The 13,327-nt window shown below is 37.7% G+C and overlaps 1 protein-coding gene across 1 annotated transcript in view; it reads right to left on the bottom strand.

The window, feature by feature from the left end:
* Positions 1-12,870, bottom strand: part of LOC134839505 (uncharacterized) — a 48,548-nt gene extending 35,678 nt beyond the window's left edge. Inside the window, exon 1 of the mRNA XM_063855083.1 lies at positions 12,738-12,870. Coding sequence (XP_063711153.1) covers positions 12,738-12,864 — 127 coding nt within the window. The 5' untranslated portion in view covers positions 12,865-12,870. The remainder of the gene's footprint in view (positions 1-12,737) is intronic.
* Between the last annotated feature and the right edge of the window lie 457 nt (positions 12,871-13,327).

Genomic DNA, 13,327 nt, shown 5'->3' with positions numbered 1-13,327 from the left:
GCGAAAGTGGAATTCGTCTTGTCTTGGGTGTTGAATTTGATTTTAAGCACTGTATAATTTTAGATAGTTCTCACAAAGGGTTTTGGTGTGTCTGAATTCAAAATGAGAACTCATCAATTTAACTTTACCACCAAAAATTTCAGTTAAACTAAACATTTCTGATCACTTAAAAAGTTTTCTGTGAAGCGTTGCAAATCTGGTAGCTGTCATCAGCACGCCGGAACTAAAAACGAAAAAAAAACCTGATGATGCGTTCATTCTGCTGTATTCTTTCAATGGTCACAGTCAGTCTTCAGTTTTAACCTTCTTTTTTCCTGTTTGAGCAAGAAACAAAGAGACGGTGATCTGTTTCAACGTCTCTGCGATATTGGCTTGACCAGTCTCCAGTTTGTCCCTCTTTTTTCCTGTTTGAGCAAGAAACTCCAGACAGTGATCTTTATTTCAACGTCTGTCCTTGTATTGGATGTTCAGTTCAAGGACTGGATAATTTTAGATAGTTCTCACAAATGGTTGTGATGCTCCTCAATTCAAATTGAGCACTCATGAAATGAACTTAAGCACGGAGAGTTTCACTTGAACTGAATATTTCTGATCATGCGTTCATTCTGCTGTATTCTTTCAAAGGTCACAGCCAGTCTTCAGTTTTAACCTTCTTTTTTCCTGTTTGAGCAAGAAACAAAGAGACGGTGATCTGTTTCAACGTCTCTGCGATATTGGCTTGACCAGTCTCCAGTTTGTCCCTCTTTTTTCCTGTTTGAGCAAGAAACTCCAGACAGTGATCTTTATTTCAACGTCTGTCCTTGTATTGGATGTTCAGTTCAAGGACTGGATAATTTTAGATAGTTCTCACAAATGGTTGTGATGCTCCTCAATTCAAATTGAGCACTCATGAAATGAACTTAAGCACGGAGAGTTTCACTTGAACTAAATATTTCTGATCATGCGTTCAGTCTGCTGTATTCTTTCAAAGGTCACAGTCAGTCTTCAGTTTTGTCCTTCTTTTTTCCTGTTTGAGCAAGAAACAAAGAGACAGCGATCTGTTTCAACGTCTCTGCGATATTGGCTTGACCAGTCAACAGTTTGTCCCTCTTTTTTTCCTGTTTGAGCAAGTAACTAGAGACAGTGATCATTGCTTCAACGTCTGTGCGAAAGTGGAATTCGTCTTGTCTTGGGTGTTAAATTTGAATTTAAGCACTGGATAATTTTAGCTAAATCTCAAATGGTTTTGGTGTGTCTGAATTCAAAATGAAAACTCATCAATTTAACTTTACCACCAAAAATTTCAGTTAAACTAAACATTTCTGATCACTACAAAAGTTTACTGTGAAGCGTTCCAAATCTTGTAGCTGTCATCAGCACGCCGGAACTAGAAACGAAGGCAAATTCTGAACATGCGTTCATTCCGCTGTATTCTTTGAATGGTCACAGTCAGTCTTCAGTTTTGTCCTTCTTTTTTCCTGTTTGAGCAAGAAACAAAGAGACAGTGATTTCTTTCAACGTCTCTGCGATATTGGCTTGATCAGTCTTCAGTTTGTGTCTCTTTTTTCCTGTTTGAGCAAGAAACTCGAGATAGTGATCTTTGTTTCAACGTCTGTCTTTGTATTGGATGTTCAGTTTGAGGACTGGATAATTTTAGATAGTTCTCAAAAATGGTTGTGATGCGCCTGAATTCAAAATGAGCACTCATGAATTTACCTTAAGCACCCAGAGTTTCACTTGAACTAAATATTTCTGATCATGCGTTCATTCTGCTGTATTCTTGCAATGGTCACAGTCAGTCTTCAGTTTTAACCTTCTTTTTTCCTGTTTGAGCAAGAAACAAAGAGACAGTGATCTGTTTCAACGTCTCTGCGATATTGGCTGGACCAGTCTTCAGTTTATCCCTCTTTTTTCCTGTTTGAGCAAGAAACTCGAGACAGTGATTTTTGTTTCAACGTCTGTCCTTGTATTCGATGTTCAGTTTGAGATCTGGATAATTTTAGATAATTCTCACAAATGGTTGTGATGCGCCTGAATTCAAAATGAGAACTCATCAATTTAACTTTACCACCAAAAATTTCAGGTAAACTAAACATTTCTGATCACTAAAAAAAGTTTTCTGTGAAGCGTAGCAAATCTGGTAGCTGTCATCAACACGCCAAAACCAGAGAGCAAGACAAAACCTGAACATGCGTTAACTCTGTTCTATTCTTTCACTGCCCTAAGTCAGTCTTTAGTTTTGCCCCTTTTTTCCTGTTTGAGCAAGAAACTAGAGACAGTGATCATTGCTTCAATGTCTGTGCGAAAGTGGAATTCGTCTTGTCTTGGGTGTTGAATTTGATTTTTAGCACTGTATAATTTTAGATAGTTCTCACAAAGGGTTTTGGTGTGTCTGAATTCAAAATGAGAACTCATCAATTTAACTTTACCACCAAAAATTTCAGTTAAACTAAACATTTCTGATAACTAAAAAAGTTTTCTGTGAAGCGTTGCAAATCTGGTAGCTGTCATCAGCACGCCGGAACTAGAAACAAAAACTAAACCTGATCATGCGTTCATTCTGCTGTATTCTTTCAAAGGTCACAGTCAGTCTTCAGTTTTGTCCTTTTTTTCCTGTTTGAACAAGAAACAAAGAGACAGTGATCTGTTTCAACGTCTCTGCGATATTGGCTTGACCAGTCTCCAATTTGTCCCTTTTTTCCTGTTTGAGCAAGAAACTCGAGACAGTGATGTTTGTTTCAACGTCTGTCCTTGTATTGGATGTTCAGTTCAAGGACTGGATAATTTTAGATAGTTCTCACAAATGGTTGTGATGCGCCTGAATTCAAATTGAGCACTCATGAATTTAACGTAAGCACCGAGAGTTTCACTTGAACTGAATATTTCTGATCATGCGTTCATTCTGCTGTATTCTTTCAATGGTCCCAGTCAGTTTTCAGTTTTGTCCTTCTTTTTTCCTGTTTGAGCAAGAAACAAAGATACAGTGATCTGTTTCAACGTCTCTGCGATATTGGCTTGACCAGTCTTTAATTTGTCCTCTTTTTTTTCCTGTTTGAGCACAAAAACTCGAGACAGTGATCTTTGTTTCAACGTCTGTCCTTGTATTGGATGTTCAGTTGAGGACTGGATAAATTTAGATAGTTCTTACAAATGGTTGTGATGCGCCTGAATTCAAAATGAGTACTCATGAAATTAACTTAAGCACCGAGACTTTCACTTGAACTAAATATTTCTGATCATCGGTTCATTCTGCTGTATACTTTCAATGGTCACAGTCAGTCTTCAGTTTTGTCCTTCTTTTTTCCTGTTTGAGCAAGAAACAAAGAGACAGTGATCTGTTTCAACGTCTCTGCGATATTGGCTTGACCAGTCTCCAATTTGTCCCTTTTTTCCTGTTTGAGCAAGAAACTCGAGACAGTGATGTTTGTTTCAACGTCTGTCCTTGTATTGGATGTTCAGTTCAAGGACTGGATAATTTTAGATAGTTCTCACAAATGGTTGTGATGCGCCTGAATTCAAATTGAGCACTCATGAATTTAACGTAAGCACCGAGAGTTTCACTTGAACTGAATATTTCTGATCATGCGTTCATTCTGCTGTATTCTTTCAATGGTCCCAGTCAGTTTTCAGTTTTGTCCTTCTTTTTTCCTGTTTGAGCAAGAAACAAAGATACAGTGATCTGTTTCAACGTCTCTGCGATATTGGCTTGACCAGTCTTTAATTTGTCCTCTTTTTTTTCCTGTTTGAGCACAAAAACTCGAGACAGTGATCTTTGTTTCAACGTCTGTCCTTGTATTGGATGTTCAGTTGAGGACTGGATAAATTTAGATAGTTCTTACAAATGGTTGTGATGCGCCTGAATTCAAAATGAGTACTCATGAAATTAACTTAAGCACCGAGACTTTCACTTGAACTAAATATTTCTGATCATCGGTTCATTCTGCTGTATACTTTCAATGGTCACAGTCAGTCTTCAGTTTTGTCCTTCTTTTTTCCTGTTTGAGCAAGAAACAAAGAGACAGTGATCTGTTTCAACGTCTCTGCGATATTGGCTTGACCAGTCTCCAATTTGTCCCTTTTTTCCTGTTTGAGCAAGAAACTCGAGACAGTGATGTTTGTTTCAACGTCTGTCCTTGTATTGGATGTTCAGTTCAAGGACTGGATAATTTTAGATAGTTCTCACAAATGGTTGTGATGCGCCTGAATTCAAATTGAGCACTCATGAATTTAACGTAAGCACCGAGAGTTTCACTTGAACTGAATATTTCTGATCATGCGTTCATTCTGCTGTATTCTTTCAATGGTCCCAGTCAGTTTTCAGTTTTGTCCTTCTTTTTTCCTGTTTGAGCAAGAAACAAAGATACAGTGATCTGTTTCAACGTCTCTGCGATATTGGCTTGACCAGTCTTTAATTTGTCCTCTTTTTTTTCCTGTTTGAGCACAAAAACTCGAGACAGTGATCTTTGTTTCAACGTCTGTCCTTGTATTGGATGTTCAGTTGAGGACTGGATAAATTTAGATAGTTCTTACAAATGGTTGTGATGCGCCTGAATTCAAAATGAGTACTCATGAAATTAACTTAAGCACCGAGACTTTCACTTGAACTAAATATTTCTGATCATCGGTTCATTCTGCTGTATACTTTCAATGGTCACAGTCAGTCTTCAGTTTTGTCCTTCTTTTTTCCTATTTGAGCAAGAAACAAAGAGACAGTGATCTGTTTCAACGTCTCTGCGATATTGGCTGGACCAGTCTTCAGTTTATCCCTCTTTTTTCCTGTTTGAGCAAGAAACTCGAGACAGTGATTTTTGTTTCAACGTCTGTCCTTGTATTCGATGTTCAGTTTGAGATCTGGATAATTTTAGATAATTCTCACAAATGGTTGTGATGCGCCTGAATTCAAAATGAGAACTCATCAATTTAACTTTACCACCAAAAATTTAGGTAAACTAAACATTTCTGATCACTAAAAAAAGTTTTCTGTGAAGCGTAGCAAATCTGGTAGCTGTCATCAACACGCCAAAACCAGAGAGCAAGACAAAACCTGAACATGCGTTAACTCTGTTCTATTCTTTCACTGCCCTAAGTCAGTCTTTAGTTTTGCCCCTTTTTTCCTGTTTGAGCAAGAAACTAGAGACAGTGATCATTGCTTCAATGTCTGTGCGAAAGTGGAATTCGTCTTGTCTTGGGTGTTGAATTTGATTTTTAGCACTGTATAATTTTAGATAGTTCTCACAAAGGGTTTTGGTGTGTCTGAATTCAAAATGAGAACTCATCAATTTAACTTTACCACCAAAAATTTCAGTTAAACTAAACATTTCTGATAACTAAAAAAGTTTTCTGTGAAGCGTTGCAAATCTGGTAGCTGTCATCAGCACGCCGGAACTAGAAACAAAAACAAAACCTGATCATGCGTTCATTCTGCTGTATTCTTTCAAAGGTCACAGTCAGTCTTCAGTTTTGTCCTTCTTTTTTCCTGTTTGAACAAGAAACAAAGAGACAGTGATCTGTTTCAACGTCTCTGCGATATTGGCTTGACCAGTCTCCAATTTGTCCCTTTTTTCCTGTTTGAGCAAGAAACTCGAGACAGTGATGTTTGTTTCAACGTCTGTCCTTGTATTGGATGTTCAGTTCAAGGACTGGATAATTTTAGATAGTTCTCACAAATGGTTGTGATGCGCCTGAATTCAAATTGAGCACTCATGAATTTAACGTAAGCACCGAGAGTTTCACTTGAACTGAATATTTCTGATCATGCGTTCATTCTGCTGTATTCTTTCAATGGTCCCAGTCAGTTTTCAGTTTTGTCCTTCTTTTTTCCTGTTTGAGCAAGAAACAAAGATACAGTGATCTGTTTCAACGTCGCTGCGATATTGGCTTGACCAGTCTTTAATTTGTCCTCTTTTTTTTCCTGTTTGAGCACAAAAATTCGAGATAGTGATCTTTGTTTCAACGTCTGTCCTTGTATTGGATGTTCAGTTGAGGACTGGATAAATTTAGATAGTTCTTACAAATGGTTGTGATGCGCCTGAATTCAAAATGAGTACTCATGAAATTAACTTAAGCACCGAGACTTTCACTTGAACTAAATATTTCTGATCATCGGTTCATTCTGCTGTATACTTTCAATGGTCACAGTCAGTCTTCAGTTTTGTCCTTCTTTTTTCCTGTTTGAGCAAGAAACAAAGAGACAGTGATCTTTGTTTCAACGTCTGTCCTTGTATTCGATGTTCAGTTTGAGATCTAGATAATTTTAGATAGTTCTCACAAAAGGTTGTGATGCGCCTGAATTCAAAATGAGAACTCATCAATTTAACTTTAACACTAAAAATTTCAGTTAAACTAAACATTTCTGATCACTACAAAAGTTTACTGTGAAGCGTTCCAAATCTTGTAGCTGTCTTCAGCACGCCGGAACTAGAAACGAAGGCAAATTCTGAACATGCGTTCATTCCGCTGTATTCTTTGAATGGTCACAGTCAGTCTTCAGTTTTGTCCTTCTTTTTTCCTGTTTGAGCAAGAAACAAAAAGACAGTGATCTCTTTCAACGTCTCTGCGATATTGGCTTGATCAGTCTTCAGTTTGTGTCTCTTTTTTCCTGTTTGAGCAAGAAACTCGAGATAGTGATCTTTGTTTCAACGTCTGTCCTTGTATTGGATGTTCAGTTTGAGGACTGGATAATTTTAGATAGTTCTCAAAAATGGTTGTGATGCGCCTGAATTCAAAATGAGCACTCATGAATTTACCTTAAGCACCCAGAGTTTCACTTGAACTAAATATTTCTGATCATGCGTTCATTCTGCTGTATTCTTGCAATGGTCACAGTCAGTCTTCAGTTTTAACCTTCTTTTTTGCTGTTTGAGCAAGAAACAAAGAGACAGTGATCTGTTTCAACGTCACTGCGATATTGGCTGGACCAGACTTCAGTTTATCCCTCTTTTTTCCTGTTTGAGCAAGAAACTCGAGACAGTGATTTTTGTTTCAACGTCTGTCCTTGTATTCGATGTTCAGTTTGAGATCTGAATAAGTTTAGATAGTTCTCACAAATGGTTGTGATGCGCCTGAATTCAAAATGAGAACTCATCAATTTAACTTTACCACCAAAAATTTCAGGTAAACTAAACATTTCTGATCACTAAAAAAAGTTTTCTGTGAAGCGTAGCAAATCTGGTAGCTGTCATCAACACGCCAAAACCAGAGAGCAAGACAAAACCTGAACATGCGTTAACTCTGTTCTATTCTTTCACTGCCCTAAGTGAGTCTTTAGTTTTGCCCCCTTTTTCCTGTTTGAGCAAGAAACTAGAGACAGTGATCATTGCTTCAATGTCTGTGCGAAAGTGGAATTCGTCTTGTCTTGGGTGTTGAATTTGATTTTTAGCACTGTATAATTTTAGATAGTTCTCACAAAGGGTTTTGGTGTGTCTGAATTCAAAATGAGAACTCATCAATTTAACTTTACCACCAAAAGTTTCAGTTAAACTAAACATTTCTGATAACTAAAAAAGTTTTCTGTGAAGCGTTGCAAATCTGGTAGCTGTCATCAGCACGCCGGAACTAGAAACGAAAACAAAACCTGATCATGCGTTCATTCTGCTGTATTCTTTCAAAGGTCACAGTCAGTCTTCAGTTTTCTCCTTCTTTTTTCCTGTTTGAACAAGAAACAAAGAGACAGTGATCTGTTTCAACGTCTCTGCGATATTGGCTTGACCAGTCTCCAATTTGTCCCTTTTTTCCTGTTTGAGCAAGAAACTCGAGACAGTGATGTTTGTTTCAACGTCTGTCCTTGTATTGGATGTTCAGTTCAAGGACTGGATAATTTTAGATAGTTCTCACAAATGGTTGTGATGCGCCTGAATTCAAATTGAGCACTCATGAATTTAACGTAAGCACCGAGAGTTTCACTTGAACTGAAAATTTCTGATCATGCGTTCATTCTGCTGTATTCTTTCAATGGTCCCAGTCAGTCTTCAGTTTTGTCCTTCTTTTCTCCTGTTTGAGCAAGAAACAAAGAGACAGTGATCTGTTTCAACGTCTCTGCGATATTGGCTTGACCAGTCTTTAATTTGTCCCTCTTTTTTTCCTGTTTGATCACAAAAACTCGAGACAGTGATCTTTGGTTCAACGTCTGTCCTTGTAGTGGATGTTCAGTTGAGGACTGGATAAATTTAGATAGTTCTCACAAATGGTTGTGATGCGCCTGAATTCAAAATGAGTACTCATGAAATTAACTTAAGCACCGAGACTTTCACTTGAACTAAATATTTCTGATCATCCGTTCATTCTGCTGTATTCTTTCAATGGTCACAGTCAGGCTTCAGTTTTGTCCTTCTTTTTTCCTGTTTGAGCAAGAAACAAAGAGACAGTGATCTGTTTTAACGTCTCTGCGATATTGGCTTGACCAGTCTTCAGTTTGTCCCTCCTTTTTCCTGTTTAAGCAAGAAACTCGAGACAGTGATCTTTGTTTCAACGTCTGTCCTTGTATTCGATGTTCAGTTTGAGATCTAGATAATTTTAGATAGTTCTCACAAATGGTTGTGATGCGCCTGAATTCAAAATGAGAACTCATCAATTTAACTTTAACACCAAAAACTTCAGTTGAACTAACATTTCTGATCACTAAAAAAGATATCTGTGAAGCGTAGCAAATCTGGTAGCTGTCATCAACACGCCAAAACCAGACAGCAAGGCAAAATCTGAACATGCGTTAACTCTGTTCTATTCTTTCACTGCCCTAAGTCAGTCTTTAGTTTTGCCCCCTTTTTTCCTGTTTGAGCAAGAAACTAGAGACATTGATCATTGCTTCAACGTCTGTGCGAAAGTGGAATTCGTCGTCTTGGGTGTTGAATTTGAATTTAAGCACTGGATAATTTTAGATAGATAGTTCTCACAAATGGTTTTGGTGTGTCTGAACTCAAAATGAAAACTCATCAATTGAACTTTACCACCAAAAATTTCAGTTAAACTAAATATTTCTGATCACTAAAAAAGTTTCCTGTGAAGCGTTGCAAATCTTGTAGCTGTCATCAGCACACCGGAACTAGAAACGAAGGCAAAACCTGAACATGCGTTCATTCTGCTGTATTCTTTCAATGGTCAAAGTCAGTCTTCAGTGTTGTCCTTATTTTTTCCTGTTTTAGAAAGAAACAAAGAGACAGTGATCTGTTTCAACGTCTGTGCGATAGTGGCGTAACCAGTCTTCAGTTTGACCCTCTTTCTTCCTGTTTGAGCAAGAAACAAAGAGACAGTGATCTGTTTCAACGTCTGTCCTTGTATTGGATGTTCAGTTTGAGAACTGGATAATTTTAGATAGTTCTCACAAATGGTTGTGATGCGCCTGAATTCAAAATGAGCACTCATGAATTTAACTTGAGCACCGAGAGTTTCACTTGAATTGGCTTGACCAGTCGTCAGTTTTTCCCTCATTTTTCCTGTTTGAGCGAGAAACTCGAGACAGTGATCTTTGTTTCAACGTCTGTCCTTGTATTGTATGTTCAGTTTGAGGACTGGATAATTTTAGATAGTTCTCACAAATGGTTGTGATGCGCCTGAATTCAAAATGAGTACTCATGAATTTAACTCAAGCACCGAGAGTTTAACTTGAATTGGCTTGACCATTCTTCAGTTTGTCCCTCTTTTTTCCTTTTTGAGCAAGAAACTCGAGACAGTGATCTTTGTTTCAACGTCTGTCCTTGTATTGGATGTTCAGTTTGAGGACTGGATAATTTTAGATAGTTCTCACAAATGGTTGTGATGCTCCTCAATTCAAATTGAGCACTCATGAATTTAACTTAAGCACCAAAAATTTCAGTTGAACTTAACATTTCTGATCACTAAAAAAAAGTTTTCTGTGAAGCGTAGCAAATCTGGTAGCTGTCATCAGCACGCCGGAACTAGAAACGAAGGCAAAACCTGATCATGCGTTCAGTCTGCTGTATTCTTTCAATGGTCACAGTCAGTCTTCAGTTTTGTCCTTCTTTTTTCCTGTTTGAGCAAGAAACAAGGAGACAGCGATCTGTTTCAACGTCTCTGCGATATTGGCTTGACCAGTCATCAGTTTGTCCCTCTTTTTTTTCCTGTTTGAGCAAGAAACTAGAGACAGTGATCATTGCTTCAACGTCTGTGCGAAATTGGAATTCGTCTTGTCTTGGGTTGAATTTGAATTTAAGCACTGGATAATTTTAGATAAATCTCACAAATGATTTTGGTGTGTCTGAATTCAAAATGTAAACTCATCAATTTAACTTTACCACCAAAAATTTCAGTTAAACTAAACATTTCTGATCACTACAAAAGTTTTCTGTGAAGCGTTCCAAATATTGTAGCTGTCATCAGCACGCTGGAACTAGAAATGAAGGCAAATTCTGAACAAGCGTTCATTCTGCTGTATTCTTTCAATGGTCAGTTGTCCTTCTTTTTTCCTGTTTGAGAAAGAAACAAAGAGACAGTGATCAGTTTCAACGTCTGTGCGATAGTGGCTTAACCAGTCTTCAGTTTGTGTCTCTTTTTTCCTGTTTGAGCAAGAATCTAGAGACGGTGATCTTTGTTTCAACGTATGTGTTTGTATTGGACGTTGAGTTTGAGCTTAAGCACTGGATAATTTTGTCCCTCTTTTTTCCTGTTTGAGCAAGAAACTAAAGACAGTGATCATTGCTTCAACGTCTGTGCGAAAGTGGAATTCGTCTTGTCTTGGGTTGAATTTGAATTTAAGCACTGGATAATTTTAGATAAATCTCACAAATGGTTTTGGTGTGTCTGAATTCAAAATGTAAACTCATCAATTTAACTTTACCACCAAAAATTTCAGTTAAACTAAACATTTCTGATCACTAAAAAAGTTTGCTGTGAAGCGTTGCAAATCTGGTAGCTGTCATCAGCACGCCGGAACTAGAAAGGAAGGTAAAACCTGAACATGCGTTCATTCTGCTGTATTCTTTGAATGGTCACAGTCAGTCTTCAGTTTTGTCCTTTTTTTCCTGTTTGAGCAAGAAACAAAGAGACAGTGATCTGTTTCAATGTCTCTGCGATATTGGCTTTACCAGTCTTCAGTTTGTGTCTCTTTTTTCCGGTTTGAGCAAGAAACTCGAGACAGTGATCTTTGTTTCAATGTCTGTCCTTGTATTGGATGTTCAGTTTGAGGACTGGACAATTTTGGATAGTTCTCACAAATGGTTGTGATGCGCCTGAATTCAAAATGAGCACTCATGAATTTAACTTAAGCATCGACAGTTTCACTTGAACTAAATATTTCTGATCACTAAAACAGTTTTCTGCGAAGTGTAGCAAATCTGTTAGCTTTTATCAACACGCCAAAGCCAGAAACGAAGGCAAAACCTGAACACACGTTCACTCTGCTGTATTCATTCAGTGGCTACAGTCAGCCTTGTTTTGCCCCTCTTTTCTCCTGTTTGAGCAAGAAACTAGAAAGTTTGTCTCAACACCTGCGCGATAGTGGAAGTCGTCTTGTATTGGGTGATGTGGACACTTTGGTACCATCGCCCACTATATGTCACCATACAAGAGAGCATTGCTGGCAATTGTCGTTTATTATTCTCATTTTATTTTAGATGTTAGCTTGCAAGTTTATAACAATCTTCAACTAAGGGATGTGTTTTCCGGATGCAATCAACCTATCATTCGGTTTGGACATTGCTATAAAAGCGGGTAATACCCAATTAATTAGCTTTTGCTTTCGTGCAATTTCTTTTATGATTGATCCTTTTAAACGGCCTCAATCTATTGTTTACATTGGGTCACTAATCGAATAACGATAACGACAACTTAACATTTTTTGAATGTGGCACTTTATGAAATCATGCGTTATGCATGACTTTTAAATATTAAGTTAATTTGAAACTTTGAAAATGATTCTTAACTCCAACGTATGCATGTAGCACTATGTTACACTGTTACAGGGGGGGGGGATCAACAAATGCGAATAGATTTTCTTCATTCCTTACATTGTAACATTACGCATTAAGCTATAGCAAAAAACAGGTTAAAAAATTAGAAAAAGACAAAGTTTGAAGAGAGGGAGAGGAAAAAAGCCTAAAAAAACCTTATTTTAAAAAAAAAATTTTGCATTTCAAATGTGGGGGGCCCAATATAGCTCCACAACACTATAAATTTTGTATTATGGGGCAAGAGCTCTTATTTTTACGAAAAATTGTTATGTGCCGTTAGCGAAAAAATTGGTTTATGTTCCAACCAGGGGCGGATTTAGGGAGGGGCGGACGCCTCCTCCCCTCAGGGATTCGACCCCCTGCCGACCCAAAGGGTCCCGCCTTTGTAATATTTTGGGATATCCATTTTTGGTGAGGGATCATAAAATTTTTCTAAAGGCGCCTTCAGCGCCAATATATACTAATTTTGAGGGGGGAGCGCGCGCCGAAAAAACAGGATTTTTTGGTCAAAATGTTCTTTAAAAAGCCTAAAAACGCCTGATTTGGCCAAAACAGGGTCTCTGTAGTGCTTTGGGATAGCTCGGAAAATCAATTTGGTCGACCTAAAAAAAAAGTCGACAACTTTTTTGATTTTTTTTTGTTGAAAATCCGCACCCGCCTCCCCCACGAAAAAATTCTAGATCTGCCTCTGGTTCCAACTATATTAACTTATCTATCCGCTAACTTTCCGAACAAAAAAAGAATGTAATTTAGAATCTTTCCCCATTATACCCCCCTACAAATTATAGCTCATATTTACAGCTCCACATTGTAACTTATACTTTCTGAAAGATCGCCGCATTGACTACAATTTCTCACTTGGATGTTGGAGACGACACTTGTCTATGTGATTTCTCCATTTGTATGCGTCCAATTGATGGTTGGCATCAAATGGGCAGGTGTGTTTTTCGTACTTATCGAAATCGGCATTTGGTCCACCAGACATTATACAAAATCTGCAATACAAAAGACTGTTTAATCAAATCAAAAGTCTAAAACAATTGAAAAAATACTGATGATGAGGGAATCAGTAATCAATTGTCACAATTGATGGGTAGTTTTCGAAAAAAGAAGAAAAAGACTCCAAACAGAGGCGAAGCTGAGCTTCGCATCACTTGCGACAAGGACAAAAAACTAGATTTATATTTAAAAACGAATAAGACTAGTTTTGAAACAAAAACATGACAAGACAAAAGAATGTGTAATAAGCATCGGAAGATAATGAGCCCAGCGGTAACAAAGCCGAAAGTACCTTGCCAGAAACCAAATCGTGGCAAAAAAAAAGACAAATCCCGTACAAGAAACAATATATGCTAATTATATGCTAATTATCGATCGATGGAGCACGACTGAGTAATGGTTTGGAGTGGCATGGGAAAAAATGATTCCTCGGTCTTACTTAGATTCAG

The sequence above is a fragment of the Symsagittifera roscoffensis genome, chromosome 2, assembly GCF_963678635.1.
Source record: "Symsagittifera roscoffensis chromosome 2, txSymRosc1.1, whole genome shotgun sequence".
NCBI classification, from domain to species: domain Eukaryota; kingdom Metazoa; phylum Xenacoelomorpha; order Acoela; family Convolutidae; genus Symsagittifera; species Symsagittifera roscoffensis.
Note: the sequence above shows the minus strand (reverse complement) of the source record. Positions and strands in the feature narration are given on the sequence as shown.